General features: G+C 40.8%; 1 protein-coding gene across 2 annotated transcripts in view; it reads left to right on the forward strand.

Moving 5' to 3' along the window:
* The window catches only part of LOC126186242 (cation-independent mannose-6-phosphate receptor), a 628,020-nt gene that overhangs the window by 148,732 nt on the left and 452,888 nt on the right, over window positions 1–26,400 (forward strand). For both annotated transcript variants that reach the window (XM_049928195.1, XM_049928194.1), the window contains exon 11: window positions 12,847–13,130. In XM_049928195.1, the coding sequence (XP_049784152.1) occupies window positions 12,847–13,130 (284 nt within the window). The remainder of the gene's footprint in view (window positions 1–12,846; window positions 13,131–26,400) is intronic.

The raw sequence follows: 26,400 nt of genomic DNA on the forward strand, positions 1-26,400 counted from the left end.
TCATGAGTCCGGCTCAAATTACAAAATGTTCCTTACAAGAAATCTTGTTGCACGAAATGAGTCGTTTGTGTGTCATTCCAGTACTGTAATAAGATATGTACATCTGTTAAACTTTCACTCACATTAACAATATCTTACTGCTCAATACAGATGTATTGTACAGTGCAGGCAGTACTATACATTACACTTTTGTGTAAGATTTTCCGCTGTGTCGATGTTTTCTTTTCGTTGTGTTTCTGTTTTAACGCAGAACAATATATCAGACAATATTTCCAGATTAAAATTAAAGTTGTACTGTACTGTGTTGTGATGTTAATGAAAGTGTTCCTGTGATAATATGAGCTTTTTTGCATTCCAACCATGATCGTAGTCATGCAGGGGACAGATTAGTGAGGTTTTACTGTATGAATGCTCTGATTTTGAGCCAACCATAGTGGCAAAAATCACGTAATCCCAAAGCCAGGACAAATAAATTGGTTTCAAGGTGGTCGAGCTAGTCACTTCTGTAGAACAGTGTACTCATTATGCTGCTAGTGTTTTCCTGTCAAGGCAGCTTGGTGTAATAAATCTTTGCTCCTTCAAAATTGAAACTGGTCACTCAGTGAAACATTGGAGTTGAACTATCTCATGTAGCCCATTAGCTACCACACGTTATCTGGCCGTTCTGAAACTACGAGGGCATGCTGAAAAGTAAAGCCTCAGAATTTTTATATAAAAACTCTTAAAGCTTTTTAAATGAATCACACATTATTAATATATTTGTTTTTAGGTATATTTTTCCTTCGTGGATTGTTTCCTTATATTATAATCACACATTATTAACATTAACATTTTCATTCTTCATGCCTACATATTTTTTTCTCAACATAGCCACTCTGTGGTGAACTCATTTCTCCCAATGAGAGGCCAGTTTGTTGATACTGTCACTGTAGAACATTTTACTTTGTTGACAGAGCCACAACCTCACTTCTGCTTACACCACTTCAGCTCTGTCAAAATGAAATCCTCAAAGGTGTTCTATAAGTTTTGGAGACAGAGGAAAATTGGATTTTCCAAAGTCGGGATTGTATGAAGGATAATTGATGACAGTGAACTCAAGATGTCTGATTGTTGCAGCATTCGTGTATGATCTGGATTTATCATGCTGAAGGAGCGTGTGCTCCATATGTGGACAAACTCTTCAAATCTGAAGTTCAATTACAGCCTGCTGTTTCTCATGCAGCAACATAGTTAACGTTACACACCACCATGTTACACACTACAATTCAGAGCCCTCTTGTGGCAGATGGCTGAAAATATGTAGGTGTGAAGAAAAAAGATGTAGAATGTCAGTAATGTTTGGTTTATTTAAAAAGCTATGAGAGATTTCACAAAAAAAAAAAAAAAATATGCAGGCATTACTTTTCAGCACGCCATCTGCATTGTCTACAAACCAGTCATATTGACATATACTGAAGCGAAAATCCTTCAAGACCATTTTTTGCAGGAATGTTTTTGATTTTCACAAAAAATTGGTGATAGAAAGCATGAACTTGTGGGCACTGTGATCCACAATTGAATAAAGGTGATGTAAGTCACTTTATTAATATAACAGTCACTGAAAGTGAAGGAACAGAACCTCCAGAGAAAACGAGATAACTACAATCAAGTCATTAACCATAACCAAAGATGCTGCTAGTTAGTTCATTACGTAGATACAAAGATAGTCCACACTTTTGATTGCATATTCGAGTGACTGGGTCGCAACAAACTGACAGATAGATGTCTCCAGTCTAGCAGAAGATGGGAGAAGTTTGCAGAAATTTCTGAGAGATCATAAATGGTACCATGTACTGCAATAATATATAATATTTTTGGTATATTTCTTTAGTCTAGAAGAAGATTAGACAATGTTGCAAGAAAAGAGACTAATAATAAATTCCCGAGAGAGAATAAATGGTACTATGTGCTGCATTAATATGTAGTAATTCTTGATGTCACCTCTGTCCATTGTCACAATTTTTGAATGATGACATTGTTTTCTGCAACTTATGGCACTATTCTGCTGCAATCCCATTAGTGCTTCTCTTTGACAACTCTTTAACAGTGCATCCTCATTTTATAATTAATTCTCTCCCATAGGTATATAAATATAGTGTGTGATCAATAGTGTCTATAATATTGCAACAACTCTATAAAGTTTGCTTGTTTCATTGCAGACATGTTTTACGACTGTTGCAGTAACATCTCTTGAAGTTGTTATCTTCATTTGAAGTAATAGAGATGCAGAACACGTGTGTCTGTCTAACCCATTGGTAATAAATTTACCACGGTTGTTTATATTGTATTATTGTTAAGTGTAGCTCACTGTACATTACATTTTGTAAGTGATTGTTATTGATTTCGTCAACAGTTCTTCATTAGGTGCAATATTCCATCTACACATTGCACAAGGATTATTAGACAATGTATTTACTGAATTTTGGGATTTAAATCTTAACTTCTGAAAATGAATGTAAGATCTGTGCAGGGTTTGGTGACTGATGTGTAGTGATTAATTTACATTTAAAGCGCTGGGTGAGTTCATTCGTTTGTTCTGAAGAGGAAGCCGACATTGTTCGCCTGCTTTTGGCTGGTTGCCAATGCGCTATGATGACAGTATCTAGGTGCTCGCTCTGCAGCCATCCTCAAATGATTGTACAGAAACTATTTGGTAAAGATTCCATTTTTGCGTTACTTATATCTTTATATGTCAGCTTCACGATGACTTGCTCATCATTTTGTTAATTGTCATAGTTATTGTGATATTTGTATCTAAGTAAGACACTGCACTGAATTCGGAAAAAAATGCAATGGAAACTAGGGGTCGCTTTGATTTTTGTGATCGGCACATATTATGTAATATGGTGCTGAGTGTGAAATTTAGCTAACATATTGAATTTTCTTTTGAGTTCGGTGGACGTCTCTATTTGTCACTAATCTCGAGAAAAATGGTCTCATGTAGTGCACTTATTTATGATTGCATGTACTAGTGATAAAGCTGGAATGAAACACTTGCAACATTCCTCAAACTTGATAAACGCTTTGAGACATCGAAACGAGATAGCATACAAAAAGGAGATATTTTGCCATATGGTTATTATGTGAAACTTCCATTATCTGCTATGTTATTCCATTTACTACAGACTTTTTCAGTGAGAGATTGTAATTTTTAAGGGCCATCGATAACTGGTGAAACAAGAAATGCTGTGGGTTTTGGAACAACAAAAGAGAAGACATTACACATTTATTTTTGTACAGAGGATGTGCTTTTTCAAAAGCTGTTGACCTTACTTTTTCCTCAGTTCTTCACTTAACTTATTCTCTTGCCTGTACAAAATGTTAATGAGACGACATTGTGTAAGCACCACTGTGTTTAGATAGAAGCAGCAAATTTGTCATGGCAACAAGAGAAATGTAGGTTTTACTCAAAATTTGCCACACATGATGCTTCTCTGAAAGTAACAAATGCTTAACAAGTCAGGTGAAAATAAATTGGCACTTCTGTTGCATTTTCATCAGACTTCTAATTAGATTCTAATCGAGGTGGAGGTGACAGTAGATCTTTTTGAATGGCTACCATGTGAGTGTGAATGTGGAGGGACTACTTAATATTTACAAAAAATATGATCGTAGGCTTCAGTTTAGAATGGCACTTCCTCTCCATCACTTGTCATTTCCCCTACACCGCACTGCCTGCCTGCCCTCAACCCCCATCACTACCATTGTCCCACACTTGCCCTGTTGACTGTGCATCTATCGGCCATGTTATTCTGCATGCACTCTGCTGTGAGAATATATATATAGAGGGAAACATTCCACGCGGGAAAATTGTATCTAAAAACAAAGATTCTGTAACTTACCAAACGAAAGCGTTGGTACGTTGATAGAAACAATAACAAACACAAACACACACACAAATTTCAAGCTTTCGCAACCCACGGTTGCTTCATCAGGAAAGGGGGAAGGAGAGGGAAAGATGAAAGGATGTGTGTTTTAAGGGAGAGTGTAAGGAGTCATTCCAATACTGGGAGCGGAAAGACTTACCGTATTTACTCGAATCTAAGCCGCACTTTTTTTCCGGTTTTTGTAATCCAAAAAACCGCCTGCGGCTTAGAATCGAGCAAGCGGAAGTTCTGAAAAATGTTGGTAGGTGCCGCCACAACTAACTTCTGCCGTCGAATATATGTAGCGCTACACAAGCATGCTTTGTGGGCACAAAGATAAATACTGGCGCCAAAATCTTTTTTTTTTTTTTCTCCGCCCCGAGTTTCAACCACTGCATTTTCATACATTGTCCAATGAAGTAAATACAAATTCTGTATTGTTCATCTTCGAATGTAGCAGAATTTCAATGTACTACGAAAATCCGACTGGCAAAACTGTTAGGAATGTTTGTCAATATGGCCAACTCTACGTTCTGAGTTTTTTCCTACCCGTGAGAAGAGATGGTTGCTAATAGGAACCTGATGAAATGTGAATCAAATGCAGTATTCTCTTCACCATAAGAATAATACGAAAATAAACATAATGCCATGTATTCTTTCGTGTTTGCTGCTCTCATTTAAATCCTGTCTGCCTAATAAACTACGAAACTTGAGTGAGACAATAGCAAACGCGGAAGAATATACGTATTGTGTCATGTTTATATTCATATTATTCTTATGCCTAATAGTGATATAGTCAGAAATGAAGCACGGCAACTGACTAGATTTTAAATGTAAGATGACTAATTTCTGTGCAGAATTTGATGTACTAAAGAAGTGGCCGCAAAGATTTTCAAACGGAGAAAAATTTTCGCCAAACTCTCTTTCAGAACATGTTCTATCACACGCAGTCTATTATTTGGTTCTTGTTGATCATTATCAAAGAAAGCAGCAGTGTAAGTAACAACAAATAGCAGTCTCTTGCCATTGTTTCGCTAATGAGACGATTCCTCTTTTTATTTTAAAAAAAGCGGCGGTAGCGCGCACAAAAGCAAGTAGCAAGTCATGCCGCGAGCGGCGACAGGCCGTACACACGCACTATCAGAATGCGATAAACAATGCATGACACAGTACAGTAATGCATTTTCAGCTTAGAGTGACGTAAACACCTATAACAAAGGAAACGGCACTTATCAGATCAAAGCAAAATAAGCAATCGATTCAAACCAGACGAAGCACGTGAAAAAGGAAGGGTACCCGTATAAATACGGATGGAGCGCCTGACGCATAGCAATGGCTACCTGCTAAAGCTTAACCGCTAAGCTTACGACTCGAACCAAACTGCTGTAGCTGTATCGTCTTTCATTCGACCTAAATTGTGTCTCGTATTACAATGGACAAACTTTGTTTCGATTTGGCGGTGCGGCCTAAAACTTTTCTCTCCCCTTGAATTTCGAGTCTCAAATTTCAGGTGCGGCTTAGATTCGGGAAATATTTTTTTTCCTTTATTTCGAGTCTCATTTTTCAGGTGCGGCTTAGATTCGAGTGCAGCTTAGATTCGAGCAAATACGGTACCTTGGGGGGAGAAAGGGACAGGTATACAATCGCGCACGCCCACACACACACACACACACACACACACACACACGCACGCGCGCGCGCACGCACGCGCGCGCGCACACACACACACACACACACACACACACACACACACACACACACACACACATATATATGATATGGTTATAATAGAAGGAAACATTCCACGAAGGAAAAATATACCTAAAAACAAAGATGATGTGACTTACCAAATGAAAGTGCTGGCAGGTCGACAGACACACAAACTAACACAAACATACACACAAAATTCAAGCTTTCGCAACAAACTGCTGCCTCATCAGGAAAGAGGGAAGGAGAGGGAAAGACGAAAGGATGTGGGTTTTAAGGGAGAGGGTAAGGAGTCATTCCAGTCCCGGGAGCAGAAAGACTTACCTTAGGGGGAAAAAAGGACGGGTATACACTCGCGCACACACACACATATCCATCCACACATATACAGACACAAGCAGACATATTTAAAGACAAAGAGTTTGGGCAGAGATGTCAGTCGAGGCAGAAGTGCAGAGGCAAAGATGTTGTTGAATGACAGGTGAGGTATGAGTGGCGGCAACTTGAAATTAGCGGAGATTGAGGCCTGGTGGATAACGGGAAGAGAGGATATGTTGAAGAGCAAGTTCCCATCTCCGGAGTTCGGATAGGTTGGTGTTAGTAGGAAGTATCCAGATAACCCGGACGGTGTAACACTGCGCCAAGATGTGCTGGTCGTGCACCAAGGCATGTTTAGCCACAGGGTGATCCTCATTACCAACAAACACTGTCTGCCTGTGTCCATTCATGCGAATGGACAGTTTGTTGCTGGTCATTCCCACATAGAATGCATCACAGTGTAGGCAGGTCAGTTGGTAGATCACGTGGGTGCTTTCACACGTGGCTCTGCCTTTGATTGTGTACACCTTCCGGGTTACAGGACTGGAGAAGGTGGTGGTGGGAGGGTGCATGGGACAGGTTTTACACCGGGGGCGGTTACAAGGGTAGGAGCCAGAGGGTAGGGAAGGTGGTTTGGGGATTTCATAGGGATGAACTAAGAGGTTACAAAGGTTAGGTGGACGGCGGAAAGACACTCTTGGTGGAGTGGGGAGGATTTCATGAAGGATAGATCTCATTTCGGGGCAGGATTTGAGGAAGTCGTATCCCTGCTGGAGAGCCACATTCAGAATCTGATCCAGTCCCGGAAAGTATCCTGTCACAAGTGGGGCACTTTTGTGGTTCTTCTGTGGGAGTTTCTGGGTTTGAGAGGATGAGGAAGTGGCTCTGGTTATTTGCTTCTGTACCAGGTCGGGAGGGTAGTTGCGGGATGCGGGATGAGATGATGAATATGTCCTGGGCAGAGTTATGGATGTAAAAGAAGGGAACTAGCTTTTCGATTTATCTGGCAGCTTCACAAACATTTAAATTAAAACATCTTATCATATTTACACTTCTTTGCGAGTTAACCCTACTTCCCCAACTCTCGTAGCTGCAAGTGTTGGCACACCTGCATCTTGCAATTTACAGGCTAAAATCCCTGACCCTGCACCCAGAATCTAGAAGATTCGCCAACCATAGTAAACAATATATAATATCATGTGATTGAAAAGCATGTGTGTAATAGTTAATTTTTTTTTTTGGGTGGTGGGGGGGTGAAATTTATGGGGCTGGATTAAGAGGGCGAATACGTCAGATGTTTTGATTTAAATGTCTTCAAAGCTGCCAGATAAGTCAAAAAGCTAGTTCCCTTCTTTCACATACTTAATTATGCCCAGGATATATTTGCCTTTTCTGTGCTATGATAGGATCTGTTTTCTACTTCAGTGTTGGTATTTCCAAGCAACTCTCATGTTTCCTGTACGAATTCTTCTTTCTTCAGTCTACTTCGTGACCGGTCTTGTGGTGACTTCATTCTCTGGCAATACTTCCCATTTACTAACTTGTTAGCTACATGAACTTTTGTTGAAAATATCTGTTGGACTTAAATGAAACTTATTGTTCTTTTTTATCTACTGGATCCAGGATATGATTTTGTATTCTTCTGTGTATGTTGCAACTTCATGAGCGAGTCTCATTGTTGGAATTCTGTGTAGTTGGTATTCATCATCTGTTCTTTTGGGGTCAAGTATCTTTCTGACAATTTTGCATTCATCCTTTAGAATATCTTACAGATCACCTTTTGTGTGGAGTGTTAGCATTTCACTGTGTACAGGGCTTCGGGCTTGATAACTGTGTTAATAGTGTCAGATTTTCTTGTGTATGGACATACATTTTTGTTGCACATTTTGTTGATTTATTGTAAGAACTCCCGAGTTTTTGTATATAAATATTCTGTGCCATTTTCTCTCTACCTTTATTGCCAAGGATTTCACCCATTTACTTGAAGTATCGAACTGCCTCATTATGTCCATATTTTGTGATCATTTTTGAGTAGCATGTGTACTTAGTTTTTTGGAGGCTTCTTTCACTACATTCCTTCAGAGTTTCTTTCTGTTTGCTTGCTATTGTCTCATTGTATGTTAGTATTGCCAGATCATCTGTGAAACTAGGCAAGAAATTTGAATGTCATTTTTAGGCTTCTTTCCTCGCCATACGGATTTCCAATTGTTTCAGTTTTCAAATTTTTTTCCCCACTTTTGGACATCTGGTCAAATCCCTCATTACAAGAGGCTGGGTGACAGACGTCGTCATCATTCATGCTAGTCGCGAAATTGGATTGAGCAAAGGTTGGGAATTTGTATGGATGCTGATAACCGCCCAGTTGAGCGCCCCACAATCCAGTCATCATCATCTTATGTTGTGAATTTTGTATTTCTTCTGACACACCCTTTAGTTTTTTTGAAGAAGCATTATAGTGAAATGGTCATTCATTTAGTCAGTGAAGTTGAGCAATAGTTCAGTGGACATAAATTGTCATCTAATCGACAGGTTTTGTTGGTCTTGTTTTATAATGTACAGGAAGGGAAATCAACTGTCAGTGAAAGTGATGATGTAATCTCGCGTGAAAGTGTAGTAATATGGGAGAAGGCTAGGATTCTTACAAGAGCTCTACCTAATTATACAAAGAAACTTACAGAATTGTATTTAGAGTGGCGCAATCTGCAAAAAAGTGCACATATAAAGACGAACACTCACAAAGAACGGGAACGGAAGTTTCCACAAACCTAAATAACCATTTTGATGTTGCCCATACTAATGCTTTGAACATGATGAAATAGTAGAGGATAAGCTCCTTTTATCATATCAGAGGGAACTCGGCTGTAGAGGTAATCATGGAGGTGTTGACTGGAAGTTGGCAACAAAAGAGAAAAGGATGAGGATTTTAGTGATGAAAGAGGAATCAAGGAGGGTGAACGGTAATACAGATCATGTTTTTGGAAACTGCTACTGATTCACCCGAAGAAACTGTTAGTACTTTTATAGACCCATCCGTGAGTTCAGCTTCAATGTCTCATAGTAATGCAACCATAGATGAAAATAAGATAAATTTTAAAAAGAAAACAAACATGGAAGAAGATGTTTTATGAAATCAAAACTAGCGGCTGTTTCAGACAGGGCTTAGGACATAATGTTGATACAATAGCAATTAATCATTGCTGTATTCAAAGGTATCGAGGAGTTTAGAAAGAAACAGGCAGAAATGGCAGTTTGGAATGCCAGAAACGTTTCGGGACTGGACAAGAAAGTTTGTTGTGAGACCATTGCATCCAGCACTGATCATTTCAGTGGAGCTGTTACTTTGCTGGAACAGTTGGTTGGAAGAGAGCTGTTGTTTTTTATCTTGTTGCCGTCATCACGTACATGAACTACTATTATGGAGTGTGTTTGAAAATGAGTTATTTATGTGGGCAGTTAGTCCCAATGTAACATTTTTTGGAAAAAAAAAAACTTTGGGAGAAATGGAATGACATGGGGAGGCACATTATGAAGAAGGACTGAAGATTTACATGAGGCTTTCAGCGATGTCGAAATTGCTGAAGCACGCAACTTCTTCCAAAAACTACTGAATGAACACCACCTGGAAAAATTATTAGTTTGATCTCAGTGAATTGTACATCATGTTTCTGTGGTCAACTGTGGGGTTGAATCTGTAAGACTGCCTGGAGCTTTGCAAGATGAATGGTCAAAAGACTTTACTCATTGAATATGTTGCTCTTTCATTCTCGGGTATTTCAAAGTGTTAGTGAATTGGATGGCCCGAACAACACTTGTTTGTGGAAAAAGAATATGCAAAATGGTGGTTTCTGGGTTTATCAGCAATCGGCGCAATGTACATGACTTGTACCTTTTTAAGGAATTAAAACTGTGCAATGAAGTAACTGTAGGGGTTTCGCCGAGTGCACTCTATCCAGAACCACTTGCTGTGTCATCACTTCCATCGAGCGGTAATCTAGTAGTAGTTTTCTTCTGTGCTCTTCCTTTATCAAGTTTGTGCTTCCATGTATTGCTGAGTGCATAACCAGTGTCTCTATTGAAGTGTTTACCACAGAATATACTTTCCACTGCTTCTCCAGTCATACAGTCACAATAGTTCGATGCATAGGCCAGCATTCTCATATGTTCAAACAAGATGTTGTGTTTATTTAACAGGCTGTTCTTGGCCTTGGCCTCTGCTGATTTTTCCAAATTCCTGTACTTCAGGTGATGCTGACATCCAACACAGTGATGAGCAACAGTCTTACAGATTGACCCATGTAACTGCTGCCAGACATGCAAGGAATATTAGAAATCCCTATCTCTTTCAGGCTGAGAGTATCTTTAACAACATTTCCTTAACTTTTATGTTTGGGCAAAACACTGATCTGATTCCTTGCCTATTTAGGACTTCACCTACCTTACTAGTTGTTGCATCATAGAATGGAAGCCACACTACATGTAGATCCTCCTGGCTTTGTTGAACGACATCATGTATCTGTTTCCTCAACAGCATTGACCTAATATCATAGACTGATACCTGTTCCTGTTGAACACCGTCGTTGGATGGTTCATCTCAGAGCCAAGGTGCTTGTTGTCCAAACTCATACTGGCTCTGTGGTGTAGGACGTTCAGCATGGCTTTCTTCTGAATTACAAATGATAGGGTGCAGCAATCAGTCATCCTTTTTTGCCGGTGTTATTTGGCAAATCTAGATTTCGGCTAGTGCCTATCCATTATCAGTGCACTATTTCATAGTATCAGTGCATGTCAGTTCCCTGTTGTCCGGGCACCTGTCATAGTTCTTTCAAGGCTACTGTTGATATACAGTAGTCTTGAAAGAACTGACATCGGTGTCCCATCCTTAGTGAATTAGACAGGAACTGAAGTTGAGGGTAGCAAAGCAAAAGCTGAAATACATAACTTCTGTTTTCAAATGTTCCTTTACAAAGGAATACCCAGGAGAATTGCCCCAATTTAATCCTCATACCACTGGAAAGATGAATGAAATAAGTATTAGTGTCAGTGATGTTGAGAAACAGCTGAAATCATTAAAACTGAACAAAGCTCCAGGGCCCGGTGAAATCCCTGTCAAGATTCTATACTGAATTAATGGCTGAGTTAGCTCTGCTTCTAACTATAATGTATTGTAGATTCTTCACAGGCCCAGTTCTTGGAAAAAACTACAGGTCACATTCGTCTCCAAGAAGGGTCGTAGTAGTACTCCACAAAACTATTGTCCAGTATCTTTGAAATTGATTTGTTGTAGAATCGTAGAAAATAATGTGAGCTCAAACATAATGAGATATCAGAGTGACCTTCTCAGTGCCAATCAGAATGGATCCCGAAAACATCGATCATGTGAAACCAACTTGCATTTTTCTCACATGACGTACTGAAAGCTTTGGATCAAGGCAATCTTGATTTCCGAAAAGCACTTGACTCAGTGCCACACCTACACTTACTGTCAAAAGTACAGTCGTGTAGTATATCAAGTGGAATTTGTGACTGTATGAGGACTTTTTGGTAGGAAGGACACAGCATGTTATCTTGAATGGAGTGTCAACATCAGAGGTAGAAGTAACTTTGGGTGTGCCTGAGGGAAGTGCGTTGGGGCCTTTGCTGTTTATGTTGTGTATTAATGATTTTGCAGACAATAGTAACATCAGGCTTTTTGCAGATGATGCAGTTATCTATCATGAAGTACTGAAAGAAGCTGCATAAATATTCAGTCAGATCTTGATAAGATTTCAAAGTGGTGCAAAGATTTGGAACTGTCTTTAAATATTCAGAAATGTAAAATTGTGCACTTCACAAAATGCACACACACAAAAGAAAATAATATCCTGTGACTATAATATCAGTGAGTCACTGTTGGAATCAGTCAACTCGTACAAATACCTGACTGTAACACTCTGTAGCGATATTATGAAATGGAATGATCATATGGGCTCAGTCGTGTGTAAAGCAGGTGGTAGACTTCAGGTTATTGGTAGAATACTGGGGATCTGCAATCACTATACAAAGGAAATTGCTTACAAATCACTCGTGCGACCCATTGATCCATGGGAGAGAGTCGCAGAGATACTGGAGGGACAGAACTGGAAGATTCATGAAGACAAGTTTTGAGAACCAGCTTTAAGTGATGGTTTACCTCTTCCTGACATGTAACATGACATAAGAACAGTGGTTATAAAAAGATTGTAACTTTCAGGAATCAGACATGGTGTCCTATCTTATTAATGAAAACAGTTTCAATACCAGCAGGAATTGTTACTGTCAGTTCATAGAGTTCTATCTCAAATGGTCGGAGTGCATAATGATTATGCTGTAGACAGTCTACTCTTCCTACATGACAACTGCAGTGTCAACAGAACTGAAAACATTCATTCCTGGGCTGACAAACTCTCAGGTGCGCTATTGCCCCTCAACTGGGCCGCCAAATGACCTAATCTTAATCCCATAGCAAATGTCTAGGTCTATTTGAAACAACAGGTGAAACATAGCAATCAACATCTCAGCATGAAACATATCGGTTAACATCTCATCAGTTTGGGTGCTCTATGTGATCTAATCTTGAATGATTGTGTGCAGCTGAAAGTGCCTGGAGAAGTGCATGGACTCTCTTTCTCCCATGATTTGAGGCAATTATCAGTGCTTGAGGGGGTGTTGCATGGATTAGTGTGATATCTACAAAGCATGCACTTGAGTAAAAGAAAATTGAGAACAATATTGTAAACAGATTGCTTTAGTCTGGAAAAAATTAACCACCTAATGGCATTTTTAGCAACCAATTATTCCTTTTCATGTTTTATTTTGTCTATAATTTGCTAACTATATAAATAATTATTGTCCGATTATTCTGTTATTATGTTGGTGAAATATTTAATTTAATTTACAGTTGTCAGAATCGTGCAAATTTCTCTTCATTTGGGAACTGCAACTGGCCTGCCCTTCATATGAAGAATATCCATGCACAACAACAGATAAGGAAGGAAATGTTTATGATTTGAGTATTCTTTCGGATCCAGCCAGGAATTACAAAATTCTGAGGAAGACTGACACTGGAATGCTGAAATATCTTATAAATATATGTCGACCGTTGGTATTCAGCTATGGGGAGACATGCGAATATAACTCTGGCATGTGCGAGTACAACATGTCTGAACCACTTATCTCAAACAAGTAAGTGAATATGCCTGTATGTACTTTGATTTTTTTATGTTTACAAAGTGAGTTTTTGTTGTGGTGCAGTCAGATGTATGTATGTCTATTAATGACGACTCCTATATCACCTAGACTTACGAACATCAAACACTGGGAAGACCAGGATGGAATAACAACAGTATTGAAATTGATAGATTTCTACTCACTATATAGAGGTGGCATTGAGTTTCAGATGGCACGACAAACAGACTGTTATTTCAAGTTTTCGGCCCAAAAGGCCTTCCTCCAAAGTAGAATACACACACACACACACACACACACACACACACACACACACACACACACACATGCACAAAAACCACTATCTCAGTCTGCTGTGAACAGCAAATGCACCTGAAGGTGGCACCAATCTGTTGTGGTGGTGGTGATGGAGACGAGGAGGTGGCATGGGGCAGGGAGGAGAAGGGATAGGGGGTAGTAGTTGGGTAAGGTTTAGTACTGCTTGTTGGAGCATGTGGGGATGTGGTGGGGACAGGGTAGGGCTACTATGTGCAGTGGGGTGATTTGAGGGGGGAGGGGGGGGGGGAGTAGAGTAGATCAAAAACAAGTGGTCGATGCGTTGGTGAAATAGAAGGCTGCCCTGTGCAATTCAGAAAAGCTCCCATTGGTAGGAAGGATCCAGATGGCACAGACTGTGAAGCAGTTATTGTGCATGCCACAAGAGGTAATAAAAGTGAGAATGTGATTCAGTTGCATCAGTCCTGGGTGGTAACGAGTCATGAGGGGAGTACTCACTTGTGGTCGGATAATGGGTATGCAGATGGTGGTAGGTGACTGGACAGACAAGTCACTGGAGATCTGTTTCTGTACAAGTTTGGGAGGGTAGTTTGGTCAGTGAAGACCTTGGTCAAACTGTTGGTATATTTGGAGGATGGTATATTTGGAGGAAGACTGCTCGTCATGACAGATGTGACAACCATTGAGTGGCTAGGCTCTGTGGAAGGGTCTTCTTGGTATGGAATGGGTGGCACATGTTGAAGGAGAGCTATTGATGATGGTTGGTAGGTTTGATATGGACAAAGGTACTCGAGGGACCATCCTTGAAGTGGAGGTCAACATTGAGGAAGATGGCTTGTTGGATTGAGGAGGACCAGGTGAAGTGAATGGTGGAGGTGATTTTGAGGTTCTCGAGCAATGTGTGTAGGGTGTTGTCACCTTCAGTCCAGATCATGAAGGTTTCATTATTGAATCTGAACCAGGTGAGAGGTGTGGGTTCCTGGCTGGTTAGGAAAGTTTCCTCTAAATGGTCCATGAATAGGTTGGTATAGGATGGTGCCATGCAGGTGCTCATTGTTGTGCCATGGATTATTTGTAGGTGATGACTGTAAAGGAGAAGTAATTGAGGATGAGCTGCTGTTTGTGGTGACCAGGAAGGACTTCGTAGGATTGGAGTCAGTTCGGGCATTGGGAGAGGTAGTGTTCAATAGTGTCAAGGCTATTGGAATGGGAGATGTTAGTGTAGACGAAGGCGACATCAACAGTAATGAGCAGGGCATCGTGTGGCAAAGAAACAGGAACTGTTGGGAGTTGGTGGAGGAAATGGTTGGTGTCCTTTGCATAGCAAGGTAGGTTATGGGTAACAGGCTTAAAGTGTTTGCCCATGAGAATAGCGATTCTGTCGGGGGGCACTGTAGCCGGTCACAATAGGGTGTCTTAAGTGGTTGGATTTGTGGACTTTAGGAAGCATGTAGAAGGTATGAGCGCAGGAATTGGTAGGAGTGAGGAGAGAGGTAGACACAGGGAAAGGTTCTGACATGGGCCTAAGGATCTGAGGAGAGAGGTAGGCACAGGGAAAGGTTCTGACATGGGCCTAAGGATCTGAGGAGAGACCAGAGATTGTGTTGGGTTTCTGGAATGGTGTTGCTGTGGCAGGCTTTGTAGGTGGATGAAGCTAACAGCTGATGGAATCCCCTGCCCCATCTTTGAAATGAGGAATATCCTACGCACTCTCGTTCCACCCCTTTTACAATGGTATTCCATCGCACACCGAACCTAGGCGATATCTATGTCCATCCGTACTCCATGTCTGCTCCCAAACTCCTGCCACGTGGCTCACATTCCTGTAGATGCAAGACCTGTCCCATACATCCCATCACCACTATCTCATCCAGTCCGGTTACAAGCACCTATCCTAACAAAGGTAGGGCTACCTGTGAAAACAGTCATGTGATCTGTGAACTAAACTGTGACTACTGTGCTGCTTTCTGCATGAGTGTGGCAACTAATCAGCTGTCTGTCAACGAAATTCTGCAACAACCGTGTAACTTATGATGTTATTTTATTTTGATTTGAAGGCTGCCAGTTTTAAGCACAATTTGCATCTTTCCAATTAAACGAAAATGTCATATAGTGCCATTTATGGCAGTACAGTATAAATCTGCTTTTATGTTCCCAAAGTTAACATTTTCCCACTGTTTAAGACATTTTTTATCTGTCCCGGCATATTTCCTATGCCCACAATGTTAATTTTCACCCGATTTTGCGTCAACATTTGCTTGCGATTTACACACTACGAAAAAATGTTTGTGGAAAAAGAATGTAACTGACATGATGTTGACCATCCAGTAGTGTTTACAAATATTACGTGGTTAAGTTTCTTAACACCAGGACACTCTATTCAGTGGATCTGAACCAGTAAATATGTAGAAGTTGGAACAATTCGTGCCGTATCTCCCGCTGCTGCCGAGCTCTACTTGGCATGGTGGCTGATGGGAGTAACTAGGTTTGTTCAAATGAAGATATCATGACCAATCACAACCATTTCCAGACTGTCTCTACTGCGCAAATGCAGTTTCATGATTGTTGTGATTATTGTGACACCTTTGTCGAACCATATTTAGCGTGTTTCAACGTATGGCCACTGGGAGTGCTAGTTGACACCGTCATTCAGTTTGTGTTTCTCAGATGTTTTATGTTTCTAGTTTAAATACAGTGACAGTTAAGTATTTTATTCATGCTGTGCAAAACGTGTTTCAAGAATTTATTCTCATTGACAAGTACAATACTTACTTATGCATTTTTTGTGACGTTACACAAACAAACAATGTGAGTGATAGTTTGTGCATATATGTGTGTGTGTGTGTGTGTGTGTGTGTGTGTGTGTGTGTGTGTGTAACTGATGAGGCACAATACCAGATAACCTCAAAAAGACGACCACAGTGCAAGAGATGCAGAATAACATATATTTAAACACCACACAAAATACTTAATGTACATACTTGCACTTGACAACGAGAAAAAATTCTCGAAACGCTTCATGCTATGCATGAAAAAATATGTAACTAGTGCAGTATTTCATTATTTTAATAATGAATGGCAGCTGCAGGCTTTCAAAAACATCAATTATGACATACAAAAATTGAGTGAAACATTCCTGCTTCCTAGACAGTTATTGGCTTCATCTAAATCAGCGGTGTTTTTTAGATAATAAATCTTCAGTAGATAATAAACTAAGTCTCCGACAAGTCTTCTGGTGCCTGTTATGTACATATATCATACATAAAGTGCAAGGGGGTGTCCTATACTTAACTTTTACAGCTTAAAATGTTATTTCCCTCATTTTACATTTTCCCCACATTTTACACCATTTTTTTTAAGTCCCTTGAAAAGTGTAAAAGGGGGGGGGGGTTCACTGTATATGACATTTTTGTTTATTTGGAGAGATCCATATGGGGCCTGAAGATGGCATAGTGAAATGCTGAAACTGGTAGCCTTCAAAATAAAATAAAATAACATCTTAAGTTGCACGGCTGTTGGAGAATTTCATTGACATTGACAATTACTTAACCAGCCTATGTCCCCTATCATTGATGGATCAACAGTGAACCAGGTGTCTGGCCACATGAAAGGCCCTGACACACTGTGGCCAAGAGACAGCTAGACCACCCAATTTCTAAGCAGGCAGCCTAACACAAGGACTGATTCGCAGCCTGCTCCATCTGGATCCTTCCTACCAACATCACTTTCATTAACTGCATGGGTGGGAACTCACCCCGCAATAGCCTACCGTATTTACTCGAATCTAAGCCGCACTTTTTTTCCGGTTTTTGTAATCCAAAAAACCGCCTGCGGCTTAGAATCGAGTGCAAAGCAAGCTGAAGTTCTGAAAAATGTTGATAGGAGCCGCCACAACTAACTTCTGCCGTCGAATATATGTAGCGCTACACAAGCATCCTTTGTAGGCACAAAGATAAATACTGGCGCCAAAACCTCTGCGTCAGTAAATAAAATTTAAAAAAAAAATAAATTGGAAGACGAGCTTTTTTTTCTCCGCCCGAGTTTCGACCACTGCATTTTCATACATTATCCAACAAAGTAAATACAAATTCCGTATTGTTCATCTTTGAATTTCAATGTACTACGAAAATCCGACTGGTAATACTGGGATTTTTGTCAATATGGCCAACTCTACGTTCTGAATTTTTTCCTACCTGTGAGAAGAGATGGTTGCTAATAGGAACCTGATGAAATGTGAATCACATGCAGTATTCTCTTCACCATAAGAATAATACGAATATAAACATTTTGCCATGTATTCTTTCGTGTTTGCTTCTATCTCATTTAAATCCTGTCTGCCAAATAAACTACGAAACTAGAGTGAGACAACAGCAAACGCGGAAGAATATACGTATCGTGTCATGTTTATATTCGTATTACTCTTATGCCTAATAGTGATACAGTCAGAAATGAAGCACGGCAACTGACTAGATTTTTAAATCTAAGATGACTAATTTCTGTGCAGAATTTGATGTACTAAAGAAGCGGCCGCAAAGATTTTCAAACGGAGAAAAATTTTCGCCAAACTCTCGTTCAGAACGTGTTCTATCATACGCAGTCTATTATTTGGTTCTTGTTGATCATTATCAAAGAAAGCAGCAGTGTAAGTAACAATAAATAGCAGTCTCTTGCCATTGTTTCGCTAATGAGACGATTCCTCTCTTTTTTTAATTATAGGCGGCGGTAGCGCGCACAGAAGCAAGCCATGCCGCGAGCAGCGACAGGCTGTAAACACGCACTATCAGAATGCGACAAACAATGCATGACACAGTATAGTAATGCATTTTGAGCTTGGAGTGACTGACGTAAACACCTATAACATAGAAAACGGCACTTATCAGATCAAAGCAAAATAAACAATCGATTCAAAGCAGACGAAGCACGTGAAAAAGAAAGGGTATCCGTATAAATACGGACGGAGCGCCTGACGCATAGCAATGGGTACCTGGTAAAGCTTAACTGCTAAGCTTTCGACTCGAACCAAAGTACTGTAGCTGTATCGTCATTCATTCGACCTAAATTGTGTCTCATATTACAATGGACCAACTTTGTTTCGATTTGGAGGTGCGGCCTAAAACTTTTCTCTCCCCTTGAATTTCGAGTCTCAAATTTCAGGTGCGGCTTATAGATTTGGGAATTTTTTTTTTCCTTTATTTCGAGTCTCATTTTTCAGGTGCGGCTTAGATTCGAGTAAATACGGTAAGTTTCCATAATGCCTCTCGTCTTGACTGTCATTTCTCCCTGGCGTCCACCATCTGCCTTCCTCTTCCCTGCTCCCATTACAGCACTATACAGCCTTCTATTCTGCCTGTACACCCACCTGCTTGTTTAACTTCTACCGCCCCCCCCCCCCCCCCCCCAAAAAAAAAAAAAAAATCTCTCCACTGCACAGAGCAGCACTACCCTGTCCCCACCACATCCCTGCATCCTCCCACAAGCAGTGCTACACCTACCTCAACCCTTCCTTGCTATTCCTTTCCCTCCATGTCCCTTCCTACTTACCCACACTATATAGCTGCTCCAATCAGGTGCAATTGCTGCTCGCAGTCTGGCTACAGTGGCCTGAGACATTGCTGATGTTTGATTGAGTTGTGTGTGTGTTTTTTCTAGTTTGGAGGAAGGCCATTTTGCCAAAAGCTTTAATGTATAACAGACTTTTTGTGTGCATGTATGAGATTCAGCACCTTCTCCATATGGTGAGTAGCAATCTATCCAGTATAGCTATTAAAATGTTTGACTGGGCGAATGTTGCTGACTTAATGGTATGAAACCTGTAAATGGTCAGGGTAGCAGGAACTTTGTCAGCCAGTGGCAATTAGCCTGTGCCTGTCAGACATTTGATTTTGGTGCTGAATGAAGATATGGATCTGCAGGTTGCCTATTGTTGGTTGCCTTAAAGGGAGGCTCTGGTAGAGTAGATGCCGTAGTATTGCCAAAGGCATCTCAATTAGTAGTTGTTTTATGGACAAAACACAACAGTCATCAGGCAAGGGAGGTGATCAGGAGAGCAGTGTTGGCCGGCTGTGATACTGATGGTTGTGCTCCCTCTCTTACAGTGTAGATATTTAACATGTTCAATAATAAGGGGTCTATGCCTATTCATCATTACCAGTTTTGTCCACATTTATGGTATATGCAGTGCTTCGCCAGAAATGAAAGAGACAGAAGCCCTAGCTCCATGTGGCCAGGTGTTTAGAAAAAATAGCAATTTTAACATTGGTTGGGTGACGTATGAAACATTTATGTTAGCATAGTTTCCAGGAAGAGGTTAGTGCAGTGGAATGAGTACAAAACAGTACTCAAAGGATCATGGGGTTGAGCCCCTGTGTGGGAACTATTTTTATTTTCAGTTTTTACATTATTTATACTGCAAATAAACTGAAGTAATGCTCAGTACATTGTATTTATTAATATTTTCATAAATGACATGAAAAGGAAAGCGAAAGGAAAATTTTGGGTTGCAAATGCATTTCCAGGAAGGGATTGTAAGGTGTGAATGAGAATTTTTTATTGTAAATGAGATACTTCTATTACTGTAAAGTTGCTGGTTTACACTTGCAGATGTGATATTCTTTGTAAAAACAGTGAAAGGAGTAATTATATAGGAAACAGAAAGACTAAGGAAATTCTGAGGACTTAAGAGCAGTTGAACTATTCGTTTACAAAAAGAAGAATGGAAGAATGCTACAAATCACTCTGAAAGTGAATGTTACAAATCACTCTGAGAGTCTACTTTGGAAAGAATCGGCTGTGGAGACACATAAAGAAAGATGAAGGGTGTTGAATTGTTGTTATGTTTGTTGACTGATTGTAGCTACCTCTGGTACACTCGCTGACCTGAGTAATCTAAATTATTGTTCATGGGTTCTCGGGTTCCAGGTGGTCCCCCCCCCCCCACCCCCCACCCCCCTGAATGCCTGTTTCTGAGTGCGATGGGCTATAATGTGTTCATAATAATTTATCATATAACTGTGAATTCACACAAAATCAACATTCATTTTCTTTTAAATGCATTAAAAGTGTAATTGTATTAAAAGTATAAATACAAAGCTGTATTTGATCATGCATGCTTTGTAGATCAGTTCTGAATATTCAGGTTTTGGCTCTTTTATAACTGATTTTAGTGCAAAATAGTACTTGTCAACTTTCTTGCTGGGCTCCATTGAGGCAGGTTAGTGGGAATTCATGGAAGATCTAGGCCCAAAGTTAGGACATACTTCATTATCTCCAAAGTGATTCACATTTATTAAACATTTTTTTTAAATAATAGTAAAACACAATGATGGCAAAATGATACCAGGCTAACACAATGGTTTGAATCACAGACTCAAAATTTGACATAGCCTCTTAAGAGACTTGAAAAATTTAATGCAAAAATTTTTGAAGGTCAAATGAAATAATGACTAGCACAAATTTAGTAATGGGTAAAAATGTTTAAACAAATTTAAATGTGCAAACTAACACAATGGTTTTAAATAACAGACCAAATTTTACACAGATTTTTTTTTTTTAAGTCAACAAATTTAAGTGATACAAGGGTCAGCAAATGGCCCAGCTGACTAAGCAAAACTTAATGCAGAAATGTCACCACACCAAAAGGAGTCCGAGCCAAATGACAAAAGAAAAACTCGAACTCTGAAAGGAATTAGGTGCACGTGAACAAGAGAAGAAAAAATTAACTTATACAACAGTCACCATACTGTAGAACGGCAGTGACAAGTCCCAAATACTGACCAGTAATATGAAGCTGCCATTGTGCTGTCAGGCCTGGTCAATTACATGCATAGACTGCAGAAACAGTAGCTGACCCATCAGGCAACAGCAGGGTGCTTGTAAAATAAGCACCACGCGACAAGAAGATGCCTAGAAACACCATCAGGTCAATTAGTTCAGTAATAAATTTTAGCAAATAACTGCCGGAATAAGCAATCCAGAATAAGTTACGACAACACTCCTCAAACGGCAAAAAAACAGATTGAAAATTTTAAGAATAGTACAGTTTAAACACTGGCGAGAACCAAGAACAAGTATGTTAACATAACCAAGCTACAAACATAGTTAAGTAGTTTTTAAATAACAATTTGAACTTCGCTTCTAAGTTGAAATCCTGTTTCTATAAATAATATGACAGCTCACAAACCCACACAGACTCGAAAGAATCAGGTAAGTAATCTCACCTTACAACACCCAAGGGTGGCAACACAGAAGATTTCACAGCTCTCCGTCAGTTCACCTGGTATAGGAGGAGAAGGCATTTGCACCTTACAGTGTATAAAGCTATTGATAATATAGCTATTACTACAAAGAGCGTAGTAGGTGCTCAATTTATTCTGAATTGTCCTTGTGTTTTATGGATGCGTTCTGAATTTGACATTTACCAATGCCGATGCTAGTGCACGTGGTAATGGTTGGATTACTGTGACTCTAGTACGTCGTGGTAAAGTGGAGGCTGTATCAGGGCTGGAGACTTTTAACAGCCGAGAAGTTATTGCACAGAGGTGGGCAGGCTTAAGCAGTTTCTATAAGTGATATAGACCACACTGTGGCTGATGCAAACTTCCCAGAAAGCACAAATTCAAAACTCACAAAAGAATCACATAGGGCAGGGCAGTAACAACAGGCCTACTAATGCCGCCAAACTAGATCACACATGATGTCCCGACAACAGGAAACAGGTGCCCATTCATAGTAGTGGAATCATCTAATCATAATCAAAGTTGTTCCTGTTGCAACAGTTTACTCAGAGTGAATTGGTCAAGACACTGATCACTGGCATGTGACAACAGACATTCACTCTGACTGACTTCCTCCACATTTCCCAGTGACTGTCCATTTCACACTCACTCACTCACCTCACAAACATTTCAAACCAGAAGATGTGATGCAAGAGCACTGCCCAGCTAACAAAGGGATAATGAGCTAGAAATATGATATACAGATCACAATACTCCCAGAGGGCTCATCACTCTATGGTGAGCTCGTGCTTGGGTACATGGGACCCTAGTCTTTCCAGCATGTTTTCCATTTCCATGCTGCAAGTCTGCCCTTTTGGGAATGTGTACTGATGTTTCAGTAGTCTGACATCAGAACAGTCCTTCCACTGACACTCCTCCCTCCCCTCCCCCCCCCCCCCCACCCCACCCCCACCCCCACCCCCACCCCAATCTCCTGACCTTCCTCTGCTTCAGCATTGTTTTTTCTTCCCCTCCCTGTACGCTCCTGTAACCCGGTCCACATGTCTGATGCGTAATGGTGACTGAGTAACATGTAATTCCCAGCCCCGGATTGTCGGGTGGTTTTGCATGTACCGTATTTACTCGAATCTAAGCCGCACCTGAAAAATGAGACTCGAAATAAAGGGAAAAAAAATTCCCAAATCTAAGCCGCACCTGAAATTTGAGACTCGAAATTCAAGAAGAGAGAAAAGTTTTAGGCCGCACCTCCAAATCGAAACAAAGTTTGTCCATTGTAATATGAGACACAATTTAGGTCGAATGAATGACGATACAGCTACAGTAGTTTGGTTCGAGTCGTAAGCTTAGCAGTTAAGCTTTACCAGGTAGCCATTGCTATGCATCAGGCGCTCCGTCCGTATTTATACGGGTACCCTTCCTTTTTCACATGCTTCGTCTGGTTTGAATCGATTGCTTATTCTGCTTTCATCTGATAAGTGCTGTTTTCTTTGTCATAGGTGTTGGCGTCACTCTAAGCTGAAAATGCATTACTGTACCGTGTCACGCATTGTTTGTCGCATTCTGATAGTGCGTGTTTATGGCCTGTCGCCGCTCGCGGCATGGTTTGCTTTTGTGCGCGCTACCGCCGCTTACAATTAAAAAAAAAAAAAAAAAAAGAGAGAGAGTAATCGTCTCATTAGCGAAACAATGGCAAGAGACTGCTATTTGTTGTTACTTACACTGCTGCTTTCTTTGATAATGATCAACAAGAACCAAATAATAGACTGCGTATGATAGAACATGTTCTGAAAGAGAGTTTGGCGAAAATTTTTCTCCGTTTGAAAATCTTTGCGGCCGCTTCTTTAGTACATCAAATTCGGCACAGAAATTAGTCATCTTAGATTTAAAAATCTAGTCAGTTGCCGTGCTTCATTTCTGACTGTATCACTATTAGGCATAAGAGTAATACGAATATAAACATGACACGATACGTATATTCTTCCGCGTTTGCTGTTGTCTCACTCTAGTTTCGTAGTTTATTTGGCAGACAGGATTTAAATGAGATAGAAGCAAACACGAAAGAATACATGGCAAAATGTTTATATTCGTATTATTCTTATGGTGAAGAGAATACTGCATGTGATTCACATTTCATCAGGTTCCTATTAGGAACCATCTCTTCTCACAGGTAGGAAAATATTCAGAACGTAGAGTTGGCCATATTGCCAAAAATTCCAGTCTTGCCAGTCGGATTTTCGTAGTACATTGAAATTCTGCTACATTCGAAGATGAACAATACGGAATTTGTATTTACTTCGTTGGATAATGTATGAAAATGCAGTGGTCGAAACTCGGGCGGAGAAAAAAAGCACGTCTTCCCATTATTTTATTTTATTTATTTATTTTTTTTTTTAATTTTATATACTGACGCAGAGGTTTTGGCGCCAGTATTTATCTTTGTGCCTACAAAGGATCCCTGTGTGGCGCTACATATATTCGACGGCAGAAGTTAGTTGTGGTGGCACCTACCAACATTTTTCAGAACTTCAGCTTGCTTTGCACTCGATTCTAAGCCGCAGGCGGTTTTTTGGATTATAAAAACCGGAAAAAGAATGCGGCTTAGATTCGAGTAAATACGGTACCCCCTGGTACAGGCCTGATCCAGGGTGAGGTGATTACTTGAGCTGTTACCTTCTCAAATTGCCAGTTGGCCCCCCACTCAAGAGTTCTAGAGGTGGGACATGAGGTGTGAACAATAAGCTGAGATGGGCGAGCATCTGAGGAGGTGGGGGGGGGGGGGGGCAGTTGGAAGGAGGAGCGTGCCATCGGAGATGATACTGGCAATCATGGGGGATTTTCTCTCAATGGGCCAAACACCATCTTGGTTTATGTCTTCTAAACGTAAACGGAATGAGGCTAAAGATTCCAAGAATCTTCCAGGTGTACCTAAGTTCCTCGTGGTATCGCGAACTGAAGGAGGTCAGTCCTTTTGTACGGTTAATCTATTTAATATTCAGAAAGGTGTTGATGCAGTTGCAGGCCCTGTGAAATCCTGCTCTTGTTTACGTAATGGCACTTTGCTTTTGGATACCAGTTGTGATTTTCAAGCCCAACAACTGCTTGCAGCTTCACTCTTCCACAGCTATCCTGTGTACCAAAGCCTGTCGAATGCTGAATTCTTCATGTGGTGTAATTTACACTTGGATGCTCGATGGTCTGACTGAGGGTGAAATCCAAACGTACCTCTCTGATCAGGGCATTACTGCAGTCCATCAGGTAATGAAGAAGGTTGATGCAACCTTAGTGCCTACACGCACTCTTTTTCTTATTTTTGGTAGAGTAGTGCTTCCATCAAAGATCAGAGCAGGCTATGAAGTCATCACGGTTCGATTATAAATTCCAAACCTGATGGGCTGCTACCATTGTCAACATTACTACCACACATGACTGTCATGTAGAAACACGGCCAGATGTGTGACTTTTGGTGTTCACGAGTCCGATTGCCCACCTCCTCCTCGCCACTGCCTCAATTGCAGTGGTGACCATGCAGCCTCATCCCAAGAATGTCCCGTGTGTTTCGATGAGCAGACTGTCCGGGAGATCCGGGTGAAGTGCCTTAGCCTGCTGCTCTCAATTTGCTGGCTAGTCGCAAGCCCTGTGTTTCACCGTCTGGCACTTACAGTAGAGTTCTTGCTATGCCTTGCTCCAGGAAGGATACGGCCATACAAACTTCTGACCTCATATTCAGCACTGCCATTATGAAATCACCAAGTGTCATGGTAGTATCTCTGTCTCCTCCTCCAGCTTTACAGAAAGCCACCAAATCTTCGCCCCCGATGGCGAAATCACCCGCTACACAACCGGCGGGCTGGAAAGGACATAAAGGAGTACCCCTGTGAAGACTTTCTGTGTTCCTCCAGCCAACAAACATCAGAGTCTTCATCTGCCAAACGCAAAGGCTTGAAGAAATCAAAAGGCAAATGGTCTTCTCTTTACCCAACTCAGAAATCCTCTTCAGCGGTGCTGCCGTGTTATACCCTCACCTGGCCAACGTCCGTTTCACTGGCGTGCTGTGCCAATCATTTTTGTGCCCTGGAATCTACAGGCTGACCTAGAGAGACTGACGAAGCCTCTGTAGATCATGTGGAACAGGATCCTCCAGCGTCTGCGCCCTGTAGCAGTGAGTCTTTGCAGGCTAGCACTCGGTAGCCGCCAAGGTGACAAACCTTCATTTTTTCCCTTCTCCCCTTTCCCTATCAAGACTCTCCTTTAATGGAATATTTGCAGCATTAGACCCAACAAGAGGGATTTATGGCTACTCTTAGCATCGCAGTGTCCACTTGTTTTTCTGCCTTCAAGAGACAAAAATGCGTCTTTGCGACTGCTTTGACCTCTTGCATTTCTTTCCGGTCCGCTCTGACCTTCCCCTCAAGGATGGCATCCTGTCTCATTGGGGAGCCATGCTCCTCATCCGGGATGATGATCATAGCCAAACCATCTCACTGAACACCTGGCTGCCAGCTGTTGTAGTCCACATTTTCCATCCTCCCTTCACCTATTCTTTTTGTGTGTCATTTGGAGTCACCAGGATGAACTTCCTCCAGCTTTTTTGTCAACTCTCTCTCCCCTTTTTGCTGCATAGTGACTTTAATGCACACCATCCCCTTTGGGGCTCTACCAGAACCTGTCCGAGAGATGCCCTCTTCGCTGACCTTCTCCGGCAACTCAACCTCATCTGCCTTAACACTGGAGCATCCACGTTCCTTTCAGACTCCACA

This window comes from Schistocerca cancellata, chromosome 1 (genome assembly GCF_023864275.1).
Source record: "Schistocerca cancellata isolate TAMUIC-IGC-003103 chromosome 1, iqSchCanc2.1, whole genome shotgun sequence".
In the NCBI taxonomy this organism is placed as follows: Eukaryota; Metazoa; Arthropoda; class Insecta; order Orthoptera; family Acrididae; genus Schistocerca; species Schistocerca cancellata.